Source organism: Poecile atricapillus, chromosome 6 (genome assembly GCF_030490865.1).
Source record: "Poecile atricapillus isolate bPoeAtr1 chromosome 6, bPoeAtr1.hap1, whole genome shotgun sequence".
NCBI classification, from domain to species: domain Eukaryota; kingdom Metazoa; phylum Chordata; class Aves; order Passeriformes; family Paridae; genus Poecile; species Poecile atricapillus.
The window spans coordinates 26,405,791-26,418,457 of record NC_081254.1 but is presented as its reverse complement, the minus strand read 5'-3'; the positions used below and the strand labels follow the sequence as shown (position 1 = coordinate 26,418,457).

Below are 12,667 nucleotides of genomic sequence, written 5' to 3'. Positions count from 1 at the left end.
AGGTTATATCCATACATATTGCTGAATACTTAACATTTTTGTAGATACTGATTGAAACTTGGATGTTCAGGTGGAAAGACAAATAACTGGTGCTTATGGCCTGAAGTCAGATTTCAGTGGGCTTTTCTCTCTTTATTTCTGTTTTGTGCAGTGCTTTCCAGCTTCCCAGGATATTGAATTCAGGTCATGTTTGTTAAACACCAGCTGCGGTTACAAGTGCTCTAGAAGCACTTTTGTATCCTGTTCTGAAATCTGTGCTTTTCTATGAATGTCTTTGCTGTTTCTCTCATTTGCCTTTTGTGGTACTTCATACAAGGATTTGGGCAGCGTTTGTGCTGTTTCACATATGTGCACATGTACTTGTTTACACCTACAAAGTGTTTTGATACTGTAGATGTACATGTAGGAACACTAGCTTGGAGAAACTGAGTTAGAGAACTCGAGTCAAAGTTGTCATGTATGGACTTTGAATTTCTTAAAATAAGTTGATAATTACTTCATTATACCCTTTTTCTAGCAAGCCAGCATGCTACCACTGGGAGAAGATCTGATAGAAATGGTATAATAGCACTAAACCCTTTCTTGTTCTAGGAAGCTGCAAAATGCCTCAAACATGCACCAGAGCTGCTGACTCTGCCATCTTCTCTGTAGAATTTTACTATTCTTGTTCCTCTAAATGCTGACTGAGAAACTTCTTTTGCTTCTTTTTGTAGGTTGGTGGTTTGTGAGTACAGCAGAGGAGCAGGGATGGGTCCCTGCTACATACCTGGAATCGCAGAATGGAACCAGAGATGACTCTGACATCAACACATCTAAATTTGGGGAAGGTATGGAAAGCTTTTTCTGACCAAGAGAAAATTAGTATTCACTTGCTTTATGCTTTTTTCCCCCCAAGTGAGGGCTTCTAATGGGAAGAAGATGCATGATAGAGCCACAGGCTGTTGAAAGGAGTGAGATTTAACTTCAATGGTTGCTTGTCATTAATTTCCTTGAAATTAATATTTGAAACTAGTTTCACTGTTGTTTGCTATGGTCTGTGGTTGTGTGGAAAGGTAATTTTATTTGGTATGGTCTTGTTGTGTTAAAAGTGAGATGCCATTTGTCACATACACATATTTAGCCACACTGGGGTTTTTTATTTGTTTGTTTTTTGTTTTTTTTTTACTAAAGATGCTTAATTCAGGTTTTAGAAATGGAATAGTTCAACATTGCATGTTCCTCAGTTCCATTATGAAAGACTAACCACATCTTAATGGGCTTCTCGAGTTGCAACTGTGTACAAAGGACACTTTTTTTATTTGCTCCATTCTGTTGCTAAATCTAGGTGCTCTTGACGTGACACTTATGTAAAATGCATGTGGAAACTCAGCTGACCTTCCCTTAGCACAGGCAGGAGGCTTAGAGGTGTGTTGGGGTGACCATCTGCCCATTAAAATAGCACACAGGCAAAACAGGACTTTTTGCTGGGCTCCAAGGGTGACATCTGCACATTTCAGCTTATTGAAATCCTTGTCTCTGTAACTCATTTTCCCCTGCTCAAGTCTACCCATACATATCCTGGTTTAGAGACAGAGTGGCTGTAGACTGGTAGGCCAGAAACCAGTTTGGTATGATGCAACATCTTAGTGGATGCAAACCAGTGAGTAAAGTTTTCCTGTTATTAAAGAACAAAACTTTACTGCTCTGGTCTGCAAGCACTGACAAATGCCTTGTTTGTTGGTCTGTACCTTCCTCCCTTTTCCTGACTCCTAAATATGGTGCATGCTTGACAGCCTTATTGCTTAAACTGCTTTCATTTCTAGCTCTCCTCCTCTTTCATGTTGCCCTCTGGAGTATATTCTGCACAGGGATGCTGCCACACAGCACTCTGTCCTGGGGAATAGAAAATCCATCAAATATGCCATATCTCCTTCCTCTCAGTCCCTTTTGATCCATTACACTGCTCTCTTCAGCTGTGGTCAGCAGTCCTGCTCCCTGCCTTACTCCAAGTCCAGATATGCTGATAAACCTGAGAAAGCCCTTCCCTTTCTGCTTAGTTCCACCTCAGTGACAGATCTAATTGCATAACCTCTGCAGTTGCTTTGATGTGCCCCAGCTTTTGCTTGCTTTTTAGTAACTTTAGTTTATGTTATTAACCATCTAAGCTGAGACTTCCTACATTCTTTATTTCTTCCCCTCTAGTTTGTCTTTACTTGGGCTATTCTTCTCCGTATAATTATCTCATAAGAAAGGAAATAATTGCTTGGATTCACTGTCTTTAAAAAGGTGTTTCAAAGTGACTGCGCTTAGACAGAAAACTTGCCAGCTCTCTCCAGATAGGCAGGAGAAATGGAGTCTGCTGTGACTGAGGAGGAAGGCACTTTTAGTGGATTAAGTGCTTTAGCCCCGGAATTGTAGAGCTTATACAAGTTTCAGAGTGACTCCAACAGACAGTGACTTCCTGCAACTGTGCATTCTCTGCTCCCACAGCTTTGAAAGAGCAGAAACACTCATATAGGGAGCTTTGTGTATCAGCCCCATGTCCCACCCCATTTGAATAGGTCTGGAACAAGTTCACTAGCCAGCCAAACCCAGAAGTCTGCTCTGCTGTGGCAGGCCCAGTAAAGATAGGGGGGTGATGAACACTTCTTACTAATAATTCTGCCTCTGTATAGCAGTAATATTTTCCATGTGTCTCTTTGAATAGTCTGTTCCCTGAGAAAGACGAAAGTGTTTCCTCCCTGCACCTAACTTGCACAAGATTTTTGTCTGGATGAAGGCAGGCAGCTGATTGTTACCTGGGCCTGTGTTTAGACCAACACATCTTGCAAGGCTTGGAAAACAATAAGAAAGCAATCTAAAGAAACATTTAATGGCTACAGGAGCTGATAAAGTAAAAGTGTTAAAATAATGTCTGGAAAGGTGTAGACACTTGTTAATAAGCAGCCTTTCTGATGACTATGGCTTGACCAACCAAGTCCAAGTCTGGGCAAAATGGCAGAACTCAGAATTTTTAAGGAGGAAAAAACCCTGGCTCATACAACAGCATCATTGTGGTATAAAAGTGCTATCACTGGGGTGGCCATAAGGTTGCAAGGACACAGTGTGGTGGATCTGTGTGACCCACTGTTTTCAAGGAGTGTTCCTGGATGGCTAAATCCTCCAAACTCCCAGTCTGAGAAGGAGCAAGCTGCCTGCTCTGTACTGACACCTTAAGCCAGTTTCTATGCCTTCTGCACCCCTCCATCCTGAAAGCCTTTATGTTTAGCGTTTCATTTCCTCCCTTCTTGTATAGAAACCTCCTAACACAAGCAGCCTTATTGCAATTTAACTTCTCTCTCTGCTATAATCTGTGTGTCTGGCGAGGTGTCCTCTGTTGTCTCTTGTGTAGCATGTGTGTAACTGGCAGTCTAATGTCCTGTTTATCTGGGGAAAGCCACCAGGTTAAATCTGCTCACCTTTTGTCCCTCCACAGGCTTCCAAGAGGATCACTGATTTCCGTGAGCCAAAACCACAGCTATTTATTGTCTTGAGATTCGGCTGAAAATTTGTGGTTGTTTTTTGGCCAATGTGAGATCAAAGGGGAAGTTCAGAGTACTACAGACTAGATCATGTACCTGTTCAACACCACTCACCACACCTCCATTTAGAGTGGTGTGGAAAGGTTTGGGTCTTACAGCAAAGGATAAATTGAGGAGAGTGAGCTGGATGTAAAAGTCTGGCCTAAGTTCCTACAAAGGACAAAAAGTCAAAAGCCACTCTTTGGTGAAGTTATTTTTTTTCTTGTCCAGCTAATGATTTCCCAATCAAATAGTTTTGCTGTGCCTGTTGTCTGCCGAACACAGTTCTAGAAGACAAGTGTCCACTCCATTGTAAGGGTATAATCTCTAAATAAGTGCACATATGCAGAACTGAATTATTATTAATGATGTGATACCAAAGTTTATGAGCAGCTTCCCAGCAGCACTGGTAAAATGATTGTGTTTGCACTTCAGCTATCGGTACCTTGCAGTATGTTGTATTCCTTTGCAGCAGCACCAAGCACCCTCACCCTTGCAGTAGTTGCCAAATTGGGATGGAAGGCCTTGAATGGAAAAAATGTGTCTGTGTTTCTGTGCCAGTCTAATGGTTCCAGTGTCTTTCACACCTGTACAGGCAGAAAAAGAATCTGAGTAGAGATCTAAGTATGTGGTCCAGAAAACAAGTGGTGTCCTCTGTGCACAGCTGCTCTCACAGTGCCATTTTCATAAGTGTCTTGTCTTTGTTTATACTTTAAGCATAAGTTATTGTTTGAGTATGTAACTAACACTCAGTCCTGGCTTGTTAGCTTCTTGAGCCTGCTCAATAATTGCAAGGTTAGTTTTTTTTCCTTATATCATAATCTGTATATTAGAAGTTTTGATTTTGAGAACCAGCTGTGGCAATGAATGCAAGTCATGTCTTGCAAGCACATCAGATACTTTTCACTTGGGTTCAGTTCCTGGGTGCTGCTGTTATGAGGGAACTTACATAAGAGTTTGTGGGTTTGTTTATAATGTGATAATTTTTCTTAGAGAGGTTTAGAACCCTGTTGGGTTTGATGTCATATGCAATAGACTGAATTCCCCAAAGATCACACAGCTGAATTAGGAGATGCAACAGCAGTGATGATGTGTCCTGCCACTGCACTCTCCATGGACAAGTTGTCATTAGTAGTGCAGCTTATTTTTGGAGTGTGTATATGTTTTTGAGTTTTTTATTATAATTACTATTTTTTAAGAAAAGCCAGTAGCAAGAGTGGCAATCTGTGACAGTTCTGGATGGTTCGCATCAGTCAAGCTCAAGAAGTTAACTTGTTCCACTGTACTGTATAAACCAAAACAAAACATCCTGCATCCCACTTAACCCATTCCCACTAACGAGACCAATGCTTGTAAATACCATGTTTTGTTTTTATTCCTCACCCTCCCATCATTTTTTTTCTTTTTTTTTTTCCTTTGTTTTGTTTCCATCCATGTTCCAAACTAGTTTCTAAGCGACGCAAGGCTCACCTGAGGCGCCTGGACCGGCGATGGACGCTGGGCGGGATAGTCAACAGGCAGCAGAGTCGAGGTGAATTCATAGCTTCCTCTGGTACCAGCCACTCAGGGGGCACCAAAACCCACACTGCAGCTTCAGCTGTTGTATGTTGGGACCTGCATCCTTGGCACTTCAGCAGTGAGGGGCCAGAGCTCCAGAGTTCAGATATGGATTTCGTACATGACAGCTTGAGGGTGTCTTGGGGCTGGGATTAGGCACCCCAGGAGCTGGAGGCTGGTAACCAAGGGTAGCTCTGCAGTCTGACTCTTGGTGCTATTGGGAAAGCTCACATCTGCTGTGTTTTAACTTGGGCATATTTGTGCTCAGTCTTTCCTGCCTTAGTAAGGACAAGTGATATCTTCAGTGCTATTAAAATAAGTTGAATGCCAAAAAGCCGTGGTCAAAGATGAGCACACTGGAAGAGTGTGTGATGTGGAAAGATGAAAATCATTCCAGTTGCAATCCCCTCGCTTCCTTGCAAGCAGTGCTTGGTACTAAAGAGAGACTTGAGAACTTTTGGGAGTTCTTGACATCATTCCTAGGTGTTTAAAATGCCACCAGTAGCAGCATTTTAGTTGGTTTGGTTTGTGTTCTTTTAGCTTTTGCTGGTCTGACAGTGAGTATGGTAGGGAAGGGGGGAACACTTCATGTTTGGGTGAAGCTGTGTTTGGGTAAACTTTGAGGAGTCTCCTAAACCAATTATTTTTTAAGAGCAGGTGAATGAATCATCTTTCCCAGAGCAAAGGTATGCCTGTCTATCTCCTGTTCCACCTGCAAAGTCATCCAGATGTGTTTGTTGCACTTAAAAAAGGAAAGGAGGGACAAAGCACCATTTGTACCCCTGTAACTTTCAGACAGCCTTACTGAGGGAATGGATCCAAGCACAAGAGATGAATCTCTGTTGATGGAAAGGTGCCTTTTCCTATTAAGGAGATTAATGTATTTTTGAAGTGGCAAATTTACATTCCAGATTTGATGATGGTACTTTGTGCAGACACCTGTGTCTCAAGCACTCCCAGCTTTAAAGGTGACCCTTTAACTTTATTTCAAATTATAATTGAGGAAACAAAAGCAAACAAGAGCCATGTTCTTCCTTCTAGAGCTTGACCCTGCAGCAACTGGAACTACTTTCAGAAGACAATGTCTTGCTTCTCTGCCACCAAATGCACTCAGAAGGCACCAAAATCCTCTCAAAGCACACATAGTGTCTTGGGGGGGGAAAAAAAAGTTTGCTTATTTCTGTGCCCCAGCAGTTTGGGAGCTGCTTATTTTGCTTTGTCAAACTCTGCCAGATGCTTCCTGGCAATTTAACTGGGAGGATTTATAGGAATCAGTTTTCTAAACAATTTATTTACTGGTGAAAACAAATGCATTCTTTCATATTCATACAATATTGCAAACAAAGTTCCATAAAATATTGAGACTGCATAGCCAGTCCCTTAGCAGTCAGCTGGTAAGACTTGAGGACCTAAGTTGCATTCCCAAGTTTTCTCTCTTGTGTTCTGATGCCCACCATCTGTGTGCATCTTCTCCAGACCTGCCCTCTGACCAGTGTCAGCGTCCTCCCTGGCAGTCTTCCCCAGTACAGGCTCCCCTAATCTCTTCCATCCTTGCCTTTTTCTTGCTTCATTACAGTTTCTTTCCTATTAGGCCCAAGCAGAGCTTTTGAGGGTATTGGAGAATATGTGCTTTATCTCAAACTGAATCTTGGCACTTGGACTTGGCACAAACTTCAGCAATCTGTGATTCTGTCCAAGGCTTGGGGCACCCTCTGTGACTGAGCTGCTTCTATGAGGTCTCTCCAGTGTATTTCAGCCACAGCTAGCCAGGCTGACTAAAAATAAGCTGTTTAATGTCATCAGAAATGATAGGTTAGGGAACGCTTACAAGAGCAGGCTTATTGGAAGTAAAGAAAGTGACTTGAATAAATGGGCACAAGTTGGAGACAGTGGCTTCATGATCTGGCAGAGCTGCAGCCTGTACAGACATGTACGCCTTCCAAACTGCAGTTGTTGAAAGTATGAGTCTCTCTGGGTGTCCAGCCTGCTGTTCTCTAACAGAGCACAGTTTATATGAGGTCAGGAGAGATTTTCTCCCATCTTCCCCTCCCATCCCAGCCCAGAAGACTTCTAACAAGGCCAAATTTGGGTGGGTTTGCACTGAAATGACAGAATGCATGAAGTGTACATATGCACCCCCCTGCCAGCCTTCAAGTCCTTGCTCCAAAGCACAGAAGAACTCAAGTTGATCAAACAGGAGGTTGCCAGAGTTGTTCAACACAACCAGAGCAGCTTCCCCTTCCCCACTTGGCCTCTTCCTTGGAAACAAACTCAATTAAACATTTTGGCTGAAATTCTTCCCACCCAGCAATATTCTGCTTGAAATAGTCCTTGCTGCTGGGAGGGTTAGCTCCAGGAGTTCACTGGAGTTTAAAAGGAAGCTGTAAAAGATGCCTCCCTTTGTATTTATGCTTGGGTACCACTAATAAGCATTTTTATCAGTTTGGCCTGTGAATCACTTTAAGGCCAGAATCAAAGGAATTAAGCATTGTTTCTGAAGAGCAGAATTTTCTAAATGACTTGAATATTAAACACACTGAGAAAGCCTGAGTGCAGAAGGGAAGAGTATTTGCTTCCCTGCCTGATGAGGGAGAATTATTAGGGGTAGCATATGGCTTATTTATTTCCACCCTTTCCAAAGCCATTTGAAGAGGCTAGGCATCTCTGACCTTCAGATATTTGGAAGCAATGTTACTGGGTCTGTGAATAAGAAACATGAAAGACTAATTGTTGAATATCATGATAATGCTGCTTTTTAAAACCTGAAAAGAAAATCTGCAAAGAGAACAGCTGTAGTCTGTTTCTACAAAGAGAAACAGATGACATTTGTTGCTGAACTTTTCTCTTTAAAATGGTCTGTGGTATGCCCAGATCTAGGAGATTACATTAGTTTGTGTTTCTTATGTAGCTGCAAAGCTTGTGGATTTTTTTAATGTTAAATGTGGTACATTTTCTAAACTTTTTTTCTATACATTCTGAAACTCCAGTAATACAAATATGGGTTGTGAGAAGTCTGAAAGTTTGTAGTTTTCCTCAGACTTGACATTTGTTAGACCTGCAAGCTGCAGAGTTCTTGTTTTGTACAGGGTTAAACAGTAATTCTACACATGCTCTTATTTGGAACTTCCCCTGGAAGGGAATTTAGGATTATTTACAGGCTAATTTAATGAAAAGTCATTTGTGCTTTTACAGTTTGATTGGTAAAATTGGGACTTTACATGCCTGTCTTCTATGCCAGATATCTGACCTAAGTTATTGCTGCTTTGGTTTTGTGCCCAGTGCTTTCAACTGGAGCTGTTACAATGCAGGAAAGCACTTTAAAGTTATTCATACAAACAATATAGTAACATATGGGCTGAATTTCTGCCAAATGAGCCAATTATTTAGGAGTAGCTCCTAGCACAAGGAATAAGCTGTTCATGGAAAGAGTTAAAGTTAGAACTTCCCACTGCTCGCCTACCTTAGGGAGAGAGGGAGCTTGATGGGGAAAGGTAGGCAGTGTGTAGAGGGAAGGCAGCTGTGTAACCCTTGATACTTGAACGTCATCTTGAGTTGGTCTTAATACTGGAACCCCATGTCCTAGCCCAGGTGGGTGGTTCTGCAGCCAGTTTTATAGCTGTGGAAGGAGCACTTGATCAGTACTGGCAATCCAGCCTGGCTGATGTGCTTGTGCACTCTTACCCTTTCCTGCATCTCACCAGAGCTGCTCTGCCCTCTTTGACAGCCCCTTCCATGGGACTTCTCCCTTTGTTTTTTTTCCCTCCTTGTGCTTGATTGTGATGAAATGTTTGTCAGTCACAGCAGAAGGCTGTGAGTGACACTGCTGTGCTAAATCAAACCAGCACAGAGCAGCTTCAGACTTAGTTTATTCTCTCCTTGGGTTGGGTTTCTTTTTCTTTCTTTATTTATTTTTTTCTTTTTTTTTTACTCTGTTCTCCAAGGAAAGTAGTAAATGGTTATTGCTCCTTGCTTGGTTGAAGTAAGAGCATGTGTAATACAAAGTTGTTCAGAAGAAATGTCATTATTGTTCTTTTCTATCTCTTGGCATAAGTTTTTTTGTAACTTGAAACAAAAATGGCGGGGAGGGGAAGAGGGACAAAGGCTGAGGAGCTTCTGTCTGTAGATGAACACATTTGATAACTGTGGACAGTCATTCTCTCTGCATATTTAGGCAAGGAAAACAAAGTCCATGTTGAATTAATGCATTGCTTTCTGGAACAGCGAGACTTTTTCCAGAAGCAGGTCTGACAAAGGGGGGGTGGAGCGGAGGAGTGGGGGAGGGCAAACACAGACTGCTGACAGAGGGGAAAGTATTTTGAAAGAAAATTCTTCTGTGGTTTGGAAGATGTAGGTTTGGGGCTGTTGCATTTTGCTGAGAAATCATTAATTAGGTAATTTCTAGCCCAGATCCCCCCTATCCCTGCCCCTACCAACATATCAAACCAGGACGGGGTCACAGAAAGTTGGGGGCATGTACAAGCACCAGCTGAGAAAAGGACATGACTCCCTTATTTGGTTGGCTCCTGAAGTGCTGCTGCTAACTTCCATGCTTATTCATGGACGAAGAAAAGACAAAGCTTACAAAATAGAGGTGAAGGAGGGGAATGCAAAATGGGGCACTCAGAACTTGGAAGCAGAAATGTCTGAGCACTGGCCATTTGCCTGGGAAAGATGAGACTTATTGTGCAGGGCTGGAAACGTGCATTGGTATTTTAGCTGCTTAAAGGCAGGGCTCCTGTCCTAAAGAGTTTACAGCCTAAACAAAGAGAAGGAGATCCATGCATCAAAAGAATGTGGACAAGTGGCAATTTGGCATGAATCTTGGGGGTTTCCAGAGTGTAAAATGATCCTTATTCAGTATTTTTAAAAGCTTTTAGAGGAGGACTAAAACTAAGCTAGTTTGGTAAGGCAGGAAATTGGAGTAGGTAAGGCTTATTTTAGGAAGGATTTGAGAGCTTCAGGTCATTTGATACCATTGAGGAAGGAGCCTGCTCAGATTGGTGAAGCATCATATGAAAGGCATGAGGGTGAGTGGGAAAAGATCACAGAATTTGAAGGAGTGGGAAATCCACATGAACATGTGAATGTGTGTAGTAGGGCATTAAAGCAAGGCACAGCTCACAGGCTTGAAAATTCAAGATGGAACAGCTGAATTGGGAATGCTCTTGGTAGGACTCTGGTTGAAATGCCAGAGTACCACTGTGCCAAGAGCCTTCTGCAGGAGCAGTGTGTGCTGAAAGGCTGGGAAGGGAGCAAAGCAGGCAGGAGGTGGTAGTGGCTGTGCAAGAGTCACTGAAGGGCCAGTGAGGAGGAGCAATGAAAACATTGGGGCAAGTCTATTGCCTTGGTTGGTGATAGACTAGGAGGAATCTGAAATAGTCAGTGCCAAGGGAATTGGGAAGATGGAATAAGGAAGATTTGGAAAGGGCTACTGAAGCTCTGTGTTACAACTCAAGCTGTAAAACCATAGGTCTGCTTTCCTTGACCTGACATTAAGTATAAATCCAGACAGCCAGAGGAGGGAGCAAGTTGCCATTTCAAGGCACCTCATAACTTCAGTGTGGAGTGTGTGTGTGCACAGTCACACATGCAAAATATGGAATTCTGGTTTGACAGATGAGATTGAAGGAGCCTCACAGGCTGTCAAGTTCCATGTCTTGCTTTGTCAGCCAAGTGGGTACAATTTCTTCAGGATGGAATGGAGCTTCTTCTTAGCTGTCCTGAGGTTTTTCCTGTGGGAGAGGTGTCCTAACAAGACACCTGATATGGAAAATGTCATAACCAATGCTTAAAAATTCTTCTGAGGTTCCCCTTTTCTACTTGACAGAAATACATCAGATAAAACAAAAGAAAATTTATTTGGAAATAGGTTGTCTAAAGGGAATGTGTTGAAATGTACCAAATTGCACACTGTGTACAAGCTGCAATCCTATACAAAAGGAAAAAACACAAAGCATACTTGTCAAGGTGTGCAATTATCCAAAAATAGCTGTCATTGACATCAAGTCCTCCTAAAATTTAAGAAATTAAATCTTAAAAAAATCATCCCTCATTTTTCTGCAGCCAGTATGTTGTATTATAGCCAGTGAATAGGCTGGGCAGAACAGAAGAAATATTTCACTCCTCATTACACTGTGACTGCAGAGGTGACCTGTTGTTACTCGATGAGCATTGCCCAGGTGGCTGCAGGTCATCTTGCTCTGCTATAAATCATATGATGGTTTAATGACTATTATAAATTCTTTTCATGTGAAAAGTTGTCCTTCATTAAGCTGTTTGTTAAAATGGGTGGGACAAGAAACATGGGTGTGCTTAAACTATCCTAGCCAGGTTTTCAATCAAGTTTTGTATGGGTTGCCTTGACTCTGCTCTGAATTCAAAAACTGATTTTAAAGTGGCATTTTAGTTTTAGAGATATTTCTGTTTATGCATAGAAAAGGCCTCAGCTTGGCAAAACACTGTGGTGTTACTGGAGGAACACAAAAGGCTTGTGTTTTTGTGTTGGTGGGTTTTTTTGTTTTCTTTCCTTTTTGCTTCTTTTGTCCTCTTCTAGTGGTTACAGAAGGACATTAGATGTTAATGTGAAAAAGTGATCCATAACACTCAAATACCAGTGATTTCCTTGTACCAGGTGTGTTGGGTGCAGCTGTATAGACCAGTAATGTATGTGGCTGTAATGCAGGGCACTGTACAGCTCAGAACCTTTGTCCTGTATATGTGCACACCTTCCAGCTGGACAGCAGTACCCGGGCTACATTTTCTGGGGGAAAAATCTTTGTTGCTAGAAAAAGCCCTTTTTGTAGTATTATGGGCTGTTCCAAGGGCATAGGTACTGTTCTCTGCTGTCCATGCTGTTTTCCCAGTGATCCACCAAGATCTGTCCCTATATTTTGGTCCCAGTTCTCTACTGTATATGCTCAGGAGATTTTAGGTAGAACCAAAGCAAAATAGAAGCCTGCCTTCTTTTGGGAGGAAGAAAGGAAAGAGGAGAAAGATAGATACATTGATAGGGAATTGAGGCTTTGGAATAAGTAGTGGACTGAGCACTGGGTTGCCACAGTGTCTGGGAGGGCTGGGCAGAGCACAGCTACAGCAGCAAGGTATGAGCTGAGTGGTTGAAATAGTGCAAAAATTCTGGTTGTGCATATTTTAAATAGTGTCTGTGATGGGGAGGAGAGAGAGTGACACATACTAATCCTTTCCTTCCAACCTAAGTAGGTTGCAGTTGGATAATGCATGATGTGACAGATGTGTATCGTAGCTCTTTGCCAAACGGGCTTTGCTGCTTCATGTGTGCCGTGTTCCGACTTACTAGAGCAGCTCAAAATCCAGAGCTCCTTCAGCTCAGCTGGAAAAGGTGTCTTTGGTCTGCAAATGAGTGGTAAAGAAATGTGAGTGAAGTTGGCTAACTGAGCAATTAATAGATCTCTGGATGTCACTCACTAAGAACAGAGCTGCCTTATTGCCATTTCTATCTCAAAGGGGATAGGACTTTCATCCTATTGTTTCTAAATGCAGCCTTTTAGCTGGTGTATGTGCTTTGTAGCATGTAGTAAAGTTTATTCTGCCCA

The 12,667-nt window shown here is 42.2% G+C and overlaps 1 protein-coding gene across 4 annotated transcripts in view; it reads left to right on the top strand.

Moving 5' to 3' along the window:
• Window positions 1–12,667, top strand: part of SH3PXD2A (SH3 and PX domains 2A) — a 247,902-nt gene that overhangs the window by 208,920 nt on the left and 26,315 nt on the right. For all 4 annotated transcript variants that reach the window (XM_058841021.1, XM_058841020.1, XM_058841019.1 and 1 more), the window contains 2 exons: window positions 714–827; window positions 4,987–5,070. In XM_058841021.1, the coding sequence (XP_058697004.1) occupies window positions 714–827; window positions 4,987–5,070 (198 nt within the window). The remainder of the gene's footprint in view (window positions 1–713; window positions 828–4,986; window positions 5,071–12,667) is intronic.